General features: G+C 41.1%; 1 protein-coding gene across 5 annotated transcripts; it reads left to right on the top strand.

Annotated features, from left to right (window-relative positions):
- Nucleotides 1-593: 593 nt before the first annotated feature.
- pkig (protein kinase (cAMP-dependent, catalytic) inhibitor gamma) lies at nucleotides 594-15,704 on the top strand. 5 transcript variants are annotated; one of them, XM_051424106.1, is made up of 3 exons: nucleotides 594-694; nucleotides 12,891-13,069; nucleotides 14,990-15,704. In XM_051424106.1, the coding sequence occupies exons 2-3, from the start codon at nucleotides 12,919-12,921 to the stop codon at nucleotides 15,070-15,072; spliced, it is 234 nt and encodes a 77-aa protein (XP_051280066.1). In that variant the 5' UTR covers nucleotides 594-694; nucleotides 12,891-12,918; the 3' UTR covers nucleotides 15,073-15,704. The 5 variants fall into 5 exon arrangements, with proteins under 5 accessions (XP_051280066.1, XP_051280065.1, XP_051280067.1 ...); XM_051424105.1 differs by lacking the exon at nucleotides 594-694 and adding an exon at nucleotides 3,134-3,296; XM_051424107.1 differs by lacking the exon at nucleotides 594-694 and adding an exon at nucleotides 7,999-8,136.
- The last annotated feature ends 327 nt before the right edge of the window (nucleotides 15,705-16,031 follow it).

Here is a 16,031-nt window from a genome sequence, read left to right on the forward strand (position 1 = left end):
GCTGATCGACAGAAAAAGAGCTGCCTATTTGATAATCAATTTATTTTTGTTGGCTTTTAAAGCTAAAATAACAAACACTCACATCTCCCAGCGTCTCAATATCAGGCTTTGATGCTTTTTCTTTATCATATGTGATGGTAAACTGTGTCTTTGGACTGTTGGTTGAATGAAACAAACCATCTAAATACATCATCTCAACCAGCTTCAACAGTAAAATGCTGCTTATGCATCAATGTCAGTATTAACTGAAAATGTAATAAATAATAACTCTGACAGGGGCCGTTCTGCAGAACGAGTACTTTTACTTGGGGAACTTTAAGTGCTTTTTACTGATAATACTTCTGTACTTTACCATCAGTTAGGTTTTTAATGAAAGACTTGTATTTGTAGCAGAGTATTTTCACATCGTTGCATTAGTATCACAGTATGTTTGGTGTGCTGCACAAGCTGAAGCTGTTCGTCCTCTAAAACCGGCTTCGTTATCTAGGTCTGGAGGAAAGTGCAGCCATCGCCTCTGCTGTTTTCTGTGTTTGCTCATGAGGAGGGTTACGTATGTGCCTTTTTATCCCCGTCAACTCAGCAAATCGAATCACATGACGCCCACATCCTCCTAGACTTGTGGGAGAAAAGTGTGATGATGCAGCTGAGTGGAATTACTTGGCAGACCTCAGACACACCAGGGCCATCGGTACAGGTGAGAGGAGCGACTTCAAATTATGTTAAATGCGGCATAAAGAGCGGTTGTGGTTGGAGTAACCAGAGCTCTAGCTTTGTAAGTTGGCAGTCTTTGGCTGGATGTGGTTTCTGTTGTGTGTGTGTGTGTGTGTGTGTGTGTGTGTGTGTGTGTGTGTGTGTGTGTGTGTTTTTTTATTAGAGAGAGGATAGGGGGGAGTTGTGGGTGAAATCCCTCTAACAGGTGGTGCAGAGTGACGTAGCCCACAACCAAATCGTATATTCTGTTACAGGTTGGATTAAATTGTGTGTTGCAGCGTAGCCGAGGAGGATGTATTATGTTTCTCAAGTTCTCAATAAAGTAATGAAAACACTGGAGCCAGTTGGGGATATTTCCTTATTTAGAAAGCACAATAAACACGCATGCATTCCTTCTCTGCCCCTCTTGTCCTCGCTCTTTTTCCTGTCATCCTCATGCTTCCTCTGTCTTTTTCTAGTTATTAACTGCTTTCCTCGTCCTCACACTCATCGTTCCCTCTCTCGGTGTTCCTCCACACCTCCCTTACCATCTCTTCTCCAATCCCATCGTCCTCGCTGCGTCCTCCTCCTCATCAACCCAAGGGTCTTGCTCAGCCTCAAGTGTGTGTGTGTGTGTGTGTGTGTGTGTGTGCGCGCAGAGAGCCTGGGAAAAGATAGGGCATAAACAACACAGCAAACAAACCACCTGCTTCCTGCCGAGGTCTCGTGTTGTTAAATGTGTGGACAGAAATAGAAGCGGGCAACCTTGCAGTAGAATTAGAATAGATAGAATGGACAGTGGGAGGAAAATCACCGACCAGCACCAGCACCAGCAGTTATCCACAGCACATCAACCTCTGTTTACAGATATAGAAACCAAGCTCTGGGGCACCTGAGGGCCTATGGGAAGGGAGAGACGACTAGTAATTGATTGAACTGATTAGTCAATCGAAAGAAAATTAATCTGCAACGGTTGTTACAATCAATTCAACTTTTTTTTAAAGCAAAACCTCCAAAAATTTGTTTTTCTATGTGTTGTGTAATAGTAACTGATTCTCTTTGTCACAGTGGGCTTTAGGAAGTGATGAGACTCACCATTTTCAGTCCAAACTATTTAAAATGTAAAGGTCCAGTGTGAAACATTCAGGAGGATCTGTTAGTAGAAATATTCATAACTATGTTTTCATTAGTGTTTAATCACCTGAATATAGGAATTGTTGTGTTTTCGTTACCTTAGAATGAGAAGTTTTTATCTACAGAAGAGTTGCCTTCTGCGGAGTCCGCCATTTTGAACCACCATGTTTCTACAGTAGCCCAGAACGGACAAACCAAACGTCAACTGTAGAAAGGTTTTTTCCGCATTTATTGAGAGTTTCATGGCCAACGTAGTTTCTCCTACGCCCTTTCTCATTGCCAGGTCGTCAGATACAGACTCGAGTGGTGTTCAGTTAGTTTCAAATCTTCACATTTTATAACTTCTAACAACTGTAAAGATTGATTATCATTATGAGCTGAACATGTCCTGGTTTTAGACTGACGGTCAGATAAAACAAGACATTTGAAGACATCACATTGAGGAGAACAGGCGGTAAATCTTCACATTGATGAAAATGAAATCAACAATCGAAATCGACAATTTTTGACATTTGTGCTTCATTAAATAACTATAAAGATTATTTGATAAATAGATAAAATATCAGAAAATATTGAAAACCTAATTTTCCCAAAGCTTAAGGTAAACTGTGAAGAATTAGGTTAAACTGATTCCTTAAGTCAAAGACATAGAAGATCGTGCCTTCTTAATATCCTAGATTGCTTGTTTTATCCAACCAACAGTCTGAGACTAAAGATATTAATTACAATGATACCAACATTCAAATGTTGATATCATTGTATTTAATTTACTATGTTAAAATGGAAGTTATGTAAACTTAATGGAATAACCAGTCAAGAACAGACATACAATATAAACAACTTTCGGGGAGGACAGGAAGAGGAAAAAAAACAGTTCAGAGATGTTTGTCTTAAGGAACATTAATCTCTTTTCTTATCATAAGAGATGGGGAGCGTTACATACGAGTGCCATCTGTATAGTTTTTGATGTTCAGTCGTAATTAAATCTGTTTCTCCGACACTTTTTTTGTTTTTGTAACAACACTGGCTGCGAAGAGTCTCGAGAATGATGGGGGGCGCTAAATGAACAGTTGCAGCGACAATCGGAAATGGAGACATGAGAATGTTTTTTTTTTTCCCCTTTCTTTCTTGCCGGGGGTTGTAATCACAGCCTCATTTTGGAGTCCAGTTGAAGCACCTGCTCCTGACTCAGCTGTGAATCATGGGTGGTTGATGAGACTCAGTCACACCCATCCTATTCACACACACACACACATACACACACACACACACTCACACACAAACACAAACCAGGGGATTCCCTATAGCTCGAGGCAGGGCTACAGTACACTCAGTCTCATATGTCTGGCTGTCGGGGCCACTCGTCTACGCCTCCTCCAAAGCATTGATCGATCACAGCTTATTTGCAGTTTTTGGGGCCACAGGGAGGACACTCACACAGAGAACATGGTGTTGTACATCTAGCACCTCTGGTAATGTAACCTTTACTTACCTTCAAACATGGATATCTGATCCTGTATGCGATCCTGTTACTCTGCTGTGGTTCTGTGTGAAGGCATAGCAATATTATGATGCACTGGCTCTCTCGTCTCAAGAACTGGTATTGATTAACCCAGCTGTTGCTAAGTGAGCTGTGCTAACAAAAGGGGAACATGGCCTGTAGTAGAAGTGTTGTCTGTCTCTTCAGTGTCGTTTATTGCGCTATCCTGCCATCTGTTTAAAAGTGCCGCAACTAACAATTACTTTCAGTAGCGTTTAATTTGTCGATCATTTTCTTGATGCATTTTTTTGGTTTAAAATGGCAGAAAATGGTTTAAAATGTCAATCACTGTTTCCCAAAGCCCAAGGTGACGTCCTCAAATGTCTTGTTTTGTCCACAACCAAAGATATTGAGTTTACTGTCATAGAGGACTAAATAAAGTAGAAATTAGTCACCTTTGAGAAGCCAAAATCTGAGAATTTGGACATTGTATCTTCTCAAAAATAACTGCAGATTAATTTAATAGTTGACAGCTAATTGATTTAATGTTGCAGCTCTTCTGTTTAAGAGGTGAGGCACCTTAGTAGATTATCAAAATTAATTTAAGTGCATGTCTGTGCACTGGTGTTTTGTTTCTAGCGCTCAGTGTCACTAAGAGGTGATCTGCCTCTAATTACACACATATAAAAAACCCCGTATAAATGTTGTCTTTGCTCAGCATTTGTCAGCATTTCTTTTCAGCTGCAGTAATCAATGTGGGTGTGTTTGGGGAAATAACTGGAAGTCATGAAGGACTTTGCAGCGACTGGTCATGTGAATGTGATGTGGTCATTTGGGTGGAGTCAATTGGTGATTAACTCATTTATTTTCAGGAATAGTTTTGACATTTTTGCTGAGAGTTAGATGAAAAGATGGACCACCAGTGTCACAGCTTTCTGTTCAACACGAAGGTACAGCCAGGAGCCACTCCCTGTAGTCTTATTATCACTGCAAGGTGTCCAGGCAACCGGTGGTCATTCCAGGAAGTCACTGCACCCGAAAAAAGCATAGTCCAGTCAGTGTAACATGACGTAAGTGAGGTCAGCCTCAGTGAGACACCACTCAAGCTGGCTGGTTAAACAGCCCCTTGAATCAGCCTTTAGGGGCGGGTTTAGAAACTGTTGAGGAGGGTAGACTGGGGCCCAGTTTGTAAAATGAATAGAAATGTGTTAGGACTCCCATTTAAAGCCCTTGTTCTAGGCAATAATAAACTGCACATTGTTATGGTTGTGTTATTTATTAAGTAATAAATTAATGCCAAATATAAATGTCTTATTCTATTCTAATTAGACTTCTATAAGTTACATTATCTTATATATTATACTTATTCTAATATGAAAACATATTAATAAATAGTGTAGAGTTTGGACCGATCTGATCAAATATCAGGATTGGGTGCCAATACTGACCTAATTCACATGGCAACTTGTAATGTGAGTAAAGTCGACATTGTGAGGGGTGGAAGTTGTGTTCAAGGCAGATATCCAAATTCAGATATCATTACTGAAAGAGAGTGGATCGGTGCGTCTCTAAAAAAATAGTCTACAGCCATGGACGGAGTATGAGACAAGGCCCCTGAACACTCACATGCAAGATTCTCAGACTGAAAGAGAAACTAAACGTCTCTTTGAGAACGACCACCAAGTTGCACAATTTCCAGTAGCGTTTACTCCCACAGAGGGATTGCCTGTGAGGCAATACATCTACACTCCTGGATGTATGGAGCAAGTGAGATCACTTATGCGGACCACATTACACCAGCACATAGAGCTCCTTAAAACCACAACATGCCCCTCTACCCATCCCTTGTCCAGCTTCACACTGAACGGACAGAAATCAGAGTGGCATCGATCTTCTTATTTAACTGTCGCCAAGAAGGCAAATTAGAGTGTTTCCTCAATGTCAAACTAGTTCTTTAACTCTTGTTATAGTGATTGCTCTGCTTGAAGGCGTATCCTGTACTGAAAATTAGTAGTCCAGAATTATTCCTGCAGGTTAATCAGGATGTCACTGCAGCACTATTAAACATTAATATATCACCCATACTGTTGATGATTTACATCCACTTTGGTCTTGCTGTGCCCCTTTTTTCCCTTTATGTAAAATATGCAGCATTATTTTCCAACATAAATCCATTTTGAAATCAAATATCGCAACATAAAATGTATCCGGTAGTATTTTTTTGAACAGGAACATGTCTTGCACTTTTGATACTGAGCTGATTTAAAAATGAACTGACAGATTGGATTGAATCACAGTATTGTCAAGTGGTTCCTTTCAAATCGTACTGGCCTTTCAGTGGATACAGGGATCACAGCTTCAGATTCCACTCATCTTCTCCCTGCTTTTCCCAAAGGTCCCATCCTCTGTATTACCGCTCGCTATCTGTATGCCTCCTCTAGGTCTCATCATTCACAGATACAACACATCGCTGAATACGTGTGTACGTAACACGGCTATATGAAGCTATAAAAGCCTGAAATCCCTCTTGCTTTGTTACTGATAACCCCACTGTTGGATGACCCACAGTTTCCTTCAGTTGTATATCAATAACTGGATGTTTTTTATTTAGTGGTGTCCATTAAGACTCCTTTTAGTTTGCTGCTTTTTATTATCAAATTAGGAGTTAAGGAATACTATTTTCTCCAACTAAAATAATGTTTTAAATGTTTTATCTAATATCTGCAATAAGTGCAGAACATCAACAGCAGGACACCTGACTTTAACTCAATCCAGGGGGGGTGACAATGTTCACCTTTTCAAGCTTAATTTCCTCATGACTCTGATATCTACTAACAGTAATGTGACATGTAATGGACTTGTAGTCGATGTCTTGTGACTTCAACAACTGATGCTGAGGATGAGATGCGAGCCATTGTTTAACAGCAGCTCACCTGCCTCATTGATCCTGCTAACCTGGGAGAACAAAGTCAAGAAGACCTTCTAATTATAGACACTTAACCACACAGGTTGCAGTTAAAGTTTATAATAGATTTTTCTGACCACCAGGGCTCATGTTGCTTTAGTACCTCCCTGCGTCTCTGACCTTCTAATCCTCAGTGCGTAGTCTTCACTCCTGCTGAAAACAAGGAATGATTTAGTCATCAACACTGAGGAAAAGTTGATTCTTCTGTTTTTATTAACCTGCTTTTTATCTGGTTGATCTCCGCTTTTTAAATACTGCATGAATTAATAGTCAGTGCAGCAAAATTAAAAGCAATTATTTTAATATTTGATTGTGTAAACAATCTGTTGAGCAAAAATACTGAATCCAGCTTCTCTGATGTGAATATTTTCTGGTTTTCTTGGTTCTTAAATGATAATAAGCTGAATGTATTTGGGTTTTGGACTGTTGGTTAAGACGTCTACATGAATTTGTAATGGGATATTTTATAGATCAGTCGATTTTAATTGAGAAAGTTATCTGTAGGCTCTTTGGTTTTCTTATTTCTCCCCCTCCTACTGTATGTTCACATAGTAAAATAAAGATGGTGGTAGTAGTAGTTGTACAATTGGTAACACATTATTCATTTTTAATTCAGCTTTGCCAGAAGTCATCTTGTCGATTCTCATCTGCACTGCAGTAACGTTGTGCGTTATATCCACATATTAATCAATAATGAAAACAATCATTGGTTGCAGCCCTACTTAACTTGGCTGCAGTCAACATCAGACAGTGGGTGTCATTTCTGTTAATGGTGGATAACTCTTTTTGGAGTAAAGCCAATAATATGTATGTTGTTTTTTTTTTCTCTCACAAGAGACAACTGCTGGGAATTGATCTGTGAAGTGCTCCGAGTTGTGACGTGAGGAACCACAACTGTGGCTGCTCCTCTGTGCGCCTGCCGAGATAATCTGTCCAAACTAGATTGATTTTTGATTTGGCTGTAGGTTTCTGAAGAAGCAGCCTTGCCCGGACCTTTTGTTTTATTCATTAGTTCACTCAAGACTTTTCCACTGCAGCTGATGCTAATAGCCTCGGTCAGGCTTCTTATCTCCTGTTCCTCGCCTGATTCATAATGCCTTCAGGCGTAGGAGCTCAGTGCGCTCATTTAGGACGGCAATTATGTGAGAGTGGCAGTGATCACTCTCTCACTATCTCCGCTCAGTGAAAAGCAGATAGAAAATTGGATTGATTATCCAGTATTATCAGTGATAATTCTGCATGTCTGACAGAAAAGATGGTGACTTTTACTGTGACTTAATAGTAAGCTTTAAAAAACTTTAAAGTGCCAGAGAGAGAGAGCGAGAGAGAGTTGGTGAAAACCTCTTTTGAGTGGAGATTTGTGTCTGCTCGTCTGCCCGACAGGGAAAGTTTTCACACTGTCGGTGTATGTAAATGGATGACTGCTCAAGAGCCTGAGCTTGGTCCAATATTCACTTCACCAGGGGAAATTAGGCCTTCACACCCATCCCCGGGTCCCATAAGAAAAGGAAGGATACGGGGCAAATATATACACCGGAGTTGAATGGCCAGGGCTTTTATTTATTTATGAGAGGAAGACCGGGGAAGGAACAACAATGCTAATCCAGACGAGGAAATACAGCACCCTTGTGTTTGAAGTGGGCTCGTTGTCAACCAAGCAGCTGCTGACATCATGTGAATAGACATTGCCCAGACCACATTTGACGGGGGCTGAGAGGCAGCGAGCAGGAGGGCAAAGTGTTATGGTGCTCTCACTATGCAACACTTACAGCACTGCAGGCTGAATGGACTCGGATGAATTTGTCTGAAGCAGTCTGCGTCTGCTTGTAAGCGCCCGAGAGCAGATGAGGAAACTCTGATTACTTTGGTAAGATTGTCGTTAACTTTTGCGTTTATCTTTTGATGCATCGTTTGACCGCAAGAGCTGTAATAGCTGAGTGTCTGTTGTCTCCCGCAAGTTGATAGGAATGGACATTTATTTAATTTTTTTCTGAGATGAGACATAACAGGTGATATATTACAGGACAGGATTAGCATGACGGGGGCAAAACATGCATTGCGTACATACAATGGCACTGACAACTGCTAAAAAATACCCCCCCCCCCCTCCAGAAAAAAACAAAGGTTAGGATGATGTTGGGTGTGTGTATTACTCAGGGTGCAGTGCAGTATGTTGGTAGGATTCCTTCCTTTGTTTGTGTGTAGCATTTTTCTTTTCTTTTATAAAGCAATGAGGGTTTTTAGCATTTTATTTGAGCTTGATTTGAGCTTTGATTAGATTAGAATTTGTTTTTAATAGTCGGTTAATCATTTAACCAACTAAGACATCACTTATCCTCTAATTTAATTTTTAAAATGAGCCAAAATTAAGTTATATTTTCCAAAATGATTAATGATTAATTGCTTTTTGATTTTGGTCAACCCGATCATGTCAAACTTAAAGGATAAACTTAAAGGCAGTTCAATAAGTATTTGGGGTCAAAAAGGCTAGTGGAAAAGTTTAGTTGCCCCGAGAGGCAGATGGAGCTTTTTGCCTCGTCAATAAATGCAGCAGAATTAGTTGACAGACTTGAAATTGGTCATGTAGACGGTGCTAATGGATGTCAAAATCTGCGACGAAGCCCGTCTTTGTGTGGGTTATTGCAGATAATGTGAGTTTATTACACACAAATCAGGCTTAAAAGGCTCCAGCGGGATAGTAGTGAGCCTGCCTCTCTAATGGGCCCAGTGTAAGTGGCTATGCTGACTCATATTCCCTCAGTGATCTCAAAGGCTTTTGTTTCTAATATCTCCATGCCAAAACCTCTCCTGTTACATGTCACCTCGCCCAGTGTGGTCACTGTTCAGACTTGTCATGATGGAAAACTCTCCCTGCGTACAGTATGTATGTCGTATTTATTTTGCGTTCGCTCTTCCGTTCACAGTGAGGTTAAAGTGCTTTTTGTGTACATGTGACAATGCAGCCTGCTTCCTCTCAGAACAGAGGATTTAGCAGAATTTGAATTAGGATTGTGTTCCTGAAATAACTTTTGTAGAGAGAATCCCCACACTGGAAACGATCCACGCAGACGGTGCAGAGCAGGAAGGAGAAGGGGAAAGAGAGAGAGGCTAAGCTGAGTTCAGCTCATGAGCTGAGCTGCAGCGATTTCCCTTTTGAGGATTGAGTTGTTATTGTCTTGAGTGAAAATACACACCTGTGACATTTGTCTCGTGGTAGTGTTTCCAGCTGCAGCTGTGTCGAGTTTCTGTGCGTATACACAGTCTGGCCTTTCACATAAAAGCAGCCTTTTTATTTAACTAGGACATGCACTTTGAGAGAGCTATAAGTCATAATTTGTGGAATGTGGTCATGAGATACTGTGAGAAAGCTGTAAATGATGCACGGCTGGCATCATATCTGTGTGATAGGTCAAAATTATAACACACACAATATGACTTTAAGAGGACATTATGTAAAGATTGACTGCGAGACAGTTAAATCTATTCATTAGAATAGATGAGAGGGAAGATTCCCATATGTGAGGATCTGCTGTGTTTTATAACATTATAAAATGAAAGCATTCTAGTTGTTGTTGCTAGAATAAAACAAGACAACATCCCTTGGGTTCTAGAAAATTGTGACATTTTTCACTCTCCTGACATTTTACTGTGTAGACTGAACAATAAATATATTAATAAAAAAATAATAATATCATATTCATTGCAACCCTACATAGAGCACACGATTATTCTCGTATTAAACCCAATAAACAAGAGCTGCAATTAGTTCAGTCACACAGAAGGTCGTCAGTGTCTTTTACAGATCGTCTGCTTCCAGACACTTTACATGTTCATTTGCATTATACAAATCCCAGCAGGTGAACAGCAACAGCCTACGCTTCTACAGTCAGTCAGCCGGCGCGACAAAAACAAGTTCATCATCACAGTGAGCTTTGTGGATATCAGGGATAAAGTGATTATTATTTTTTTTTAAATGCAGCTCCATTAAACTGGTTCTGCCACAGCTGAGACCAGGCAGTCGGGCACAGAAGAGTGTAAACACGTGCCGAAGAGCAGAAGGCAAAACATCATCACCACCACCATCATCATCCCTCCATGGAAACCTGTTAATGATCTCATGGTAGGATTTGATCCACATGCACAGGCAAGCCGACTAATTAAACAAACAAATGGCAATTAGATGGGGCTCCCATAAGCCACATAACCACTGGGCCAGTGGAGTAGAAATAGGCAAACATCGCACAGCACACACACACTTGTGTGGATACACAGCCAGTTCTGGTTGGTTTGCTTTGTCAAAGATACCTCAGCTCAAGGAGCTGCAGTAGTTTGACATTTTGGGGAATGTGGTCATTTGCTGTTTTGCAGAGAGTTAAATGAGAGGAGCAATACCACTTTTGTGTGTGCAATAACTATGAAGCTACATCTAGCAGCTGATTAGCTTAGCTTTGCACAAAGACTGGAAACGGGTGGAAACAGCTAGCATGGCTCTGTTCTATAAAATGTCAGGACCTATCATCGTCTCCTGCACTCCAAGACTTCCGACATCTGCAAATTGTTTGGTCCATCCAAAACCAAAATATAATCACTTTAAAATGATATTAGAGAACATTTGAAGAACCAAATAATAATTGACATTTCGATATCCTCAATATCCAAATTCTCTGATTTTTAGATCCTCAAATGTTCTCTATGTTTATGTCATAGTTCTCTATGGCAGTAAACTGAATATCTTTGGGTTGTAGAACTTCACTTTGGCCTTCAGGAAACACTGATCAACATTTTATGGACCAAACAACTAATGTAATAATCGAGAAAATGATTGACAGATTGATTGTATCGTATTATTTGCAGTAAACCACAAAAACAGAGTTTAAATGATCACAGTTGCAAAATTGGTTAAAATTAGAGATTTTCCTCACTGTTCAGCACTAATTAGTGATTAGTGAAAGCCTCTGCTGTTTGAACTAAGGCCGTACTGTAGGTGTAATTATGAACCTGTGAGACACTGGCCTCCCACGGTGATCTGGCTCACTAATGACTGTACAACCTGGCTATCTAGATGCCAATCTATCAGAGGATCACACCACCATCTGCAGTCGGGAATACAGAGTGGCTCTTGTGTTTAGTGGAAGCACTCAGGGAAATGCCAGCAGCCCAGAACTCACTGACATTTCCCGAGGTACTCGCTCCTTACCTACAGGAGCTTAAAGATTGCCCTTTACTGCAAATTTCCCATTCCCAAAAAAAGCACCGCCTACGTCCGTATGGCTCGTGACCTCTCGGGGAATGACCCTGGGTGCTTCCTTTTTGGCATGGAGCACACATACTGTACATAAAAGAAAGAAAACAATTGTGGGACCTTTTGAATGAGCCTAAAAGAATGCGAGTGAAAGAGTTTGGGAACAGACTGGCCCCGGGTCAGCGTGTCACAGCCGAGTCTGCCAGCTAGTTTTTATTCCTCTCTCATTCCTTCTCTTGTTTCCCTTCGAGACTCTTCCCTTCTCCTCCATGTTTCTTAAAGATTCATGGTCTAGCTGCTCAGCTGTTCTGTCGTAGCTGAAGTGTTTTGCATGCTTTATTAGTGAGAATGTCTGTAGCTGTAATGGCGTTAGTTATGCTGCCCATGCACAGCAGCGAGGTCTAATCTATCCGTGCTGGACCGTGGGGGGATCTTCAGGGACTGAGGCTGTAGAGGAACAGCTGTTAGGACATTTACTGTCTAATATCAGTGTGTCTAGGTTTCCTTCTCCTTTTCTTTGCTTCAGAGCACTACTTCCTACTACGACTTTTATTTCTCTTCTTTTTCCTTTTCTTTTCTGGAGCAGTCTTATTTTTTGTCCTCTTTTTCTCCGCGGAATTACCAGCTGTATAGTTTTTTAGAGGTTGGCAAGATCCATGACCTAGTTAAATATGGACAGGAAACAGAAGAGGAATGACTGGCTAATGGAAGCTCTGCTTACTTTTTTTGCTCTTTCTGGCCCCACCTCTGCTTGTGCTGTGAATGGTTTCAAGCTCTTTTACTCTCTCTTCCCATATTGATCAGGGCTCTTTCCAGCCGCCCTCTCCTTTTTTTTTTTTTTTTTTTCCAAATCCTTGCTGTGTAAGTACCTTTTAGGACCAACAAATGGAGTCTAGTAGAGGGGTATGACTTTACAAGTGAGAGATTTTGAGCAGCTTTTTGTTTTTCCTGATGTAATTAGGACAAGCAATTAGCACAGATGTCAGTAGTGCCATTAATCGCTGTGCAGAAATAGTAATGGAAATTATTAACACCTTCATTCTCCTTTTTATCAAATCTCTCCCAGCTTCCGGCCATTCAGGTTGTGGAAGTGCTTCTGAAGTGCTCCCTTTTCTGCCCACTCTCTGACTCTGCATTGGTCATCCTCATTGCCTCTTAAATAGCTCAGCACTGTGATATATATATATATATATATTTTTTTTTTTGGTCTCTAGACAGTATTCCTGTGTGTCACGTTGATTCTACTGAAGTAGAAATTCGCAAGACGCAGTGGTCTGTCCTCCCACGGGTCAGCGGGGTGATTTATGTGCTTCTTGCAACACCTCCGCAGCCGTCTGACTTCCTCCTCCTCCTCCTCCTCCTCCTCCTCCCTCTGGCAGGTGTAATGAGAGCACTGGTCATGGACAGATGATGGACGTGGAGACGTCGTACTCAGACTTCATCAACTGTGATCGCACAGGCCGCAGGAACGCAGTGCCCGACATCGCAGGGGAGGGGGAAGCGGCCAGCACCAGTGAACTCACCAAAGACATGGCAGAGATGGACCTGAAGGCTGCAGGTCAGTAAAGCCACATCTGAATACACTTGTAATGCAGTGAGAAAGAAAATGTGCATACCGTAGATTGAAGACCTGGGGTCGGTTTCACAGAGATATTTTAGACTTTGTAGTCTTGTAGAGTTAGGCTAGTCTTAAAGGGTAACTTCTGCATTTTTCAACCTGTTTTTGTGTCAAAGTGACCAATGGGGACGGCAATTTTAGAATTTAGTCCAGCATTGAGGGAGAGTGCTGACGCCTGCAGACGCAAAACAGGCTACAACATAATCCTTTGGGGCAAAAGTGAATTTAAAGAGCTTGTTTTTGAGCAAGCATGAGGCTTCTCCTTGAGCTAGAGTTGGTTAGACACACAGCAGATCAAGTGAAAGGTGCAGAAAATGTTGCTTTCCTCTGTAGGGTCGTGTTGTCAGACTCTTACAGTAACAATCTGTTTGCAAAAAGAAGCATTTTAATAGACATATTATGACGGTGTGCAATTGCTCAAAAGGATTACACGGTGGCCTGTTTTGCAGCTGAAGACTGCAGCGCTCTCTGGACCAAATTCAAAACTTGTTGTCCCCATTAGTCACTTTGACATATAGATACAGGAAAATAAGAGGTTGAAAAATACAGCCGTTACCCGTTACTTTTGCCAGATTAGTCTAAGAAAAGTTGGAAGTGAAACCTTTAAGTGCTGCAGGAAAACCTGTTGAACTATCAAGCTCCAGTCAGACAGAGTCAGTTTACGATGAGTCAGGTATAAAGTGTATTATTCAGCTACCACCATCACCGCTACTACCCTCACAGCTAGTGTTATTTACCCTAAAATATTGGGGGGAAAAAATCTCATTTAAAATCTGGCTCATTTTAAAATGTTATCCACCGTACTCCCAGGCTCACTCACAACTGAGACCCTTGTCTCCATGGTGACATCTGCTAACCAGTGGCAGAGAATGACAAAAAACAGCAGAAGATGGCTCATGAATTGTGGTTTGCGAACAATGTTATGGAGTTATTATTAAGAAAGGAGTGAGGATGTTATCAGTCATTTTCGTTTACCCAGAGAAACTATCCTGAGGCTGACTGATGAGTTCAAGTACTGCGCTCTGCCACATGAGAAGCCACAGCAGCTCAGCTCTGCTACATGTAGTCTGTATCATTACTCGCTAAATCCTCCCACTAAAACATCCTTAAAACTGTTGAATTTAACATTTTCTGCTGGAATAAACCAAGCTGATCAGTTTGACGCGCTTGTTCAATCAGCCATGTTTTCTAGTTCGAAAAATGTCTTAATATTCACGGCAAACTCATCCTCAAGAAAGTAGTTAAGAACTACACATCTTTTGTCTTTGCGGCAGGTTAATTAAAGTCTGAATATTAGTTTGATCTACTAGTCCAAGTGTATCTTTGTGAAACCTGCTCCCAGACCTCGTTGCACCAGAATATGAAAATACAAACCGGTGGGGTTCTCAGTGAGACTTGATTGTTGTGCTTTGTTGCCTCGGCGTTAAATGAGTCGTAACGGCAGCACAATGAAAGATAGTCCTTCCTTCCTCTACTCTCAGCAGTGTCAAGTTGTTGGAAGGAACGTCTATTACATTGTGTATTACATTGTCATTCTCGCTGACTTCCTTTTCAGTCAAAGACAAGTTTCCCATGACATGATAACCACTATAAATCAAACTACTCTAATGCTGGTCTGGTGGGAAGCCTCACATTTGGAGATAATCTCATATCATGCTTGACACTGTGTTGCTACAGGAAGTTGTAGTTCCTTCCTCAGGATTCTCATTATTTTTTCTTTCTGGAGCCTGAAAGCAGATTTATTGCCTTCTGTTGGGAATACCAAAACACTCGATGATTGATGATAATACACTACAATCTTCCACTGATTTCTTTTATTTAAATTTTTTCGTGCATATTTTTTCCTGTGTTTTCCTCCAGAAGGAGACCCAGGGGCCTCCCCAGCCCCTGAGGCAGAGGGCTCCACCAGCCAAGATGCCCAGGGAAGTGGAGGCCCGTCCTAAACTCAGCCGGAGACCGAAAGGGGGGCAGAGCCGAGGAGTGAAAAGTAGAGAGGAAGCAAGTGGAAGTGGAGAGACATGAAGAAAGGAAAGAGAGAGTGTACATTGGTTGTCCTAATTGGACATGAGGACACCTTCGCTCACTGCCGGCCTGTTTGGAGCCTCAGCGGCCCAAATGTACGCCTTTTCATCGGATCAGATTGTAACACGGGGGAGCAGAACACATTAGAACTGACAGCTGAGATGCTGCTCTTTTGCTCCATCCTCTGTTAGTCATTAATATTCCTGACGAGAGAAGAAAGCACAGAAACTCTATGAATTTATGTCTGTGGAGATGGACTGAGCTGAACAGAATTCATTTATAACACTCGAAACATCGTTCCAGCTTAATATGGAACTGTGTCATGGAGGGCGTATTCATAATCATCTGTTTGTCATTTTCTTTCTATGTATGTGTGTGTGTGTTTGTGACCCTCTTGTTCAGTTTCACCGTCAAGTCTTTTCTTTTTTTTAGTAACAAACATAGTCGCCATTATACTGTCGTGTACGGACTTCATATTTATTGCTAAATGTTCAGTGATAACTTTGTGATAGAAATTTTCTTTGTGTAATAAAATACTTATGAATTACTGTAATATTTGTATTTTATGTTCCCAAGCATAATTATCTTTTCACCTGGAGCAATTTACCCGGTTTCTGTTGTATTGAACACAGCAGGTAAGGGATCTGCAAAGGTGGCGAGTCCCAGCCATTCAGGATTAATGAGTTCAGTGCTGAGCTGTTCCAGAGCCATAAATATTATTGAATGCAGCTTTTGTGTACATTAGCATTGCCACAGGAAGCCAGTGCTTACATTTCCACCTAGCATGGCCCCAGTGTTCCCATTAATCTTTATACAATAAAGAAACAGAGGATGACAGAGCAGTTTATCTGTTAAGCTGTGGGTTTTTTTTTTTTTTATC

The sequence above is a fragment of the Dicentrarchus labrax genome, unplaced genomic scaffold, assembly GCF_905237075.1.
Source record: "Dicentrarchus labrax unplaced genomic scaffold, dlabrax2021, whole genome shotgun sequence".
NCBI lineage: Eukaryota > Metazoa > Chordata > Actinopteri > Moronidae > Dicentrarchus > Dicentrarchus labrax.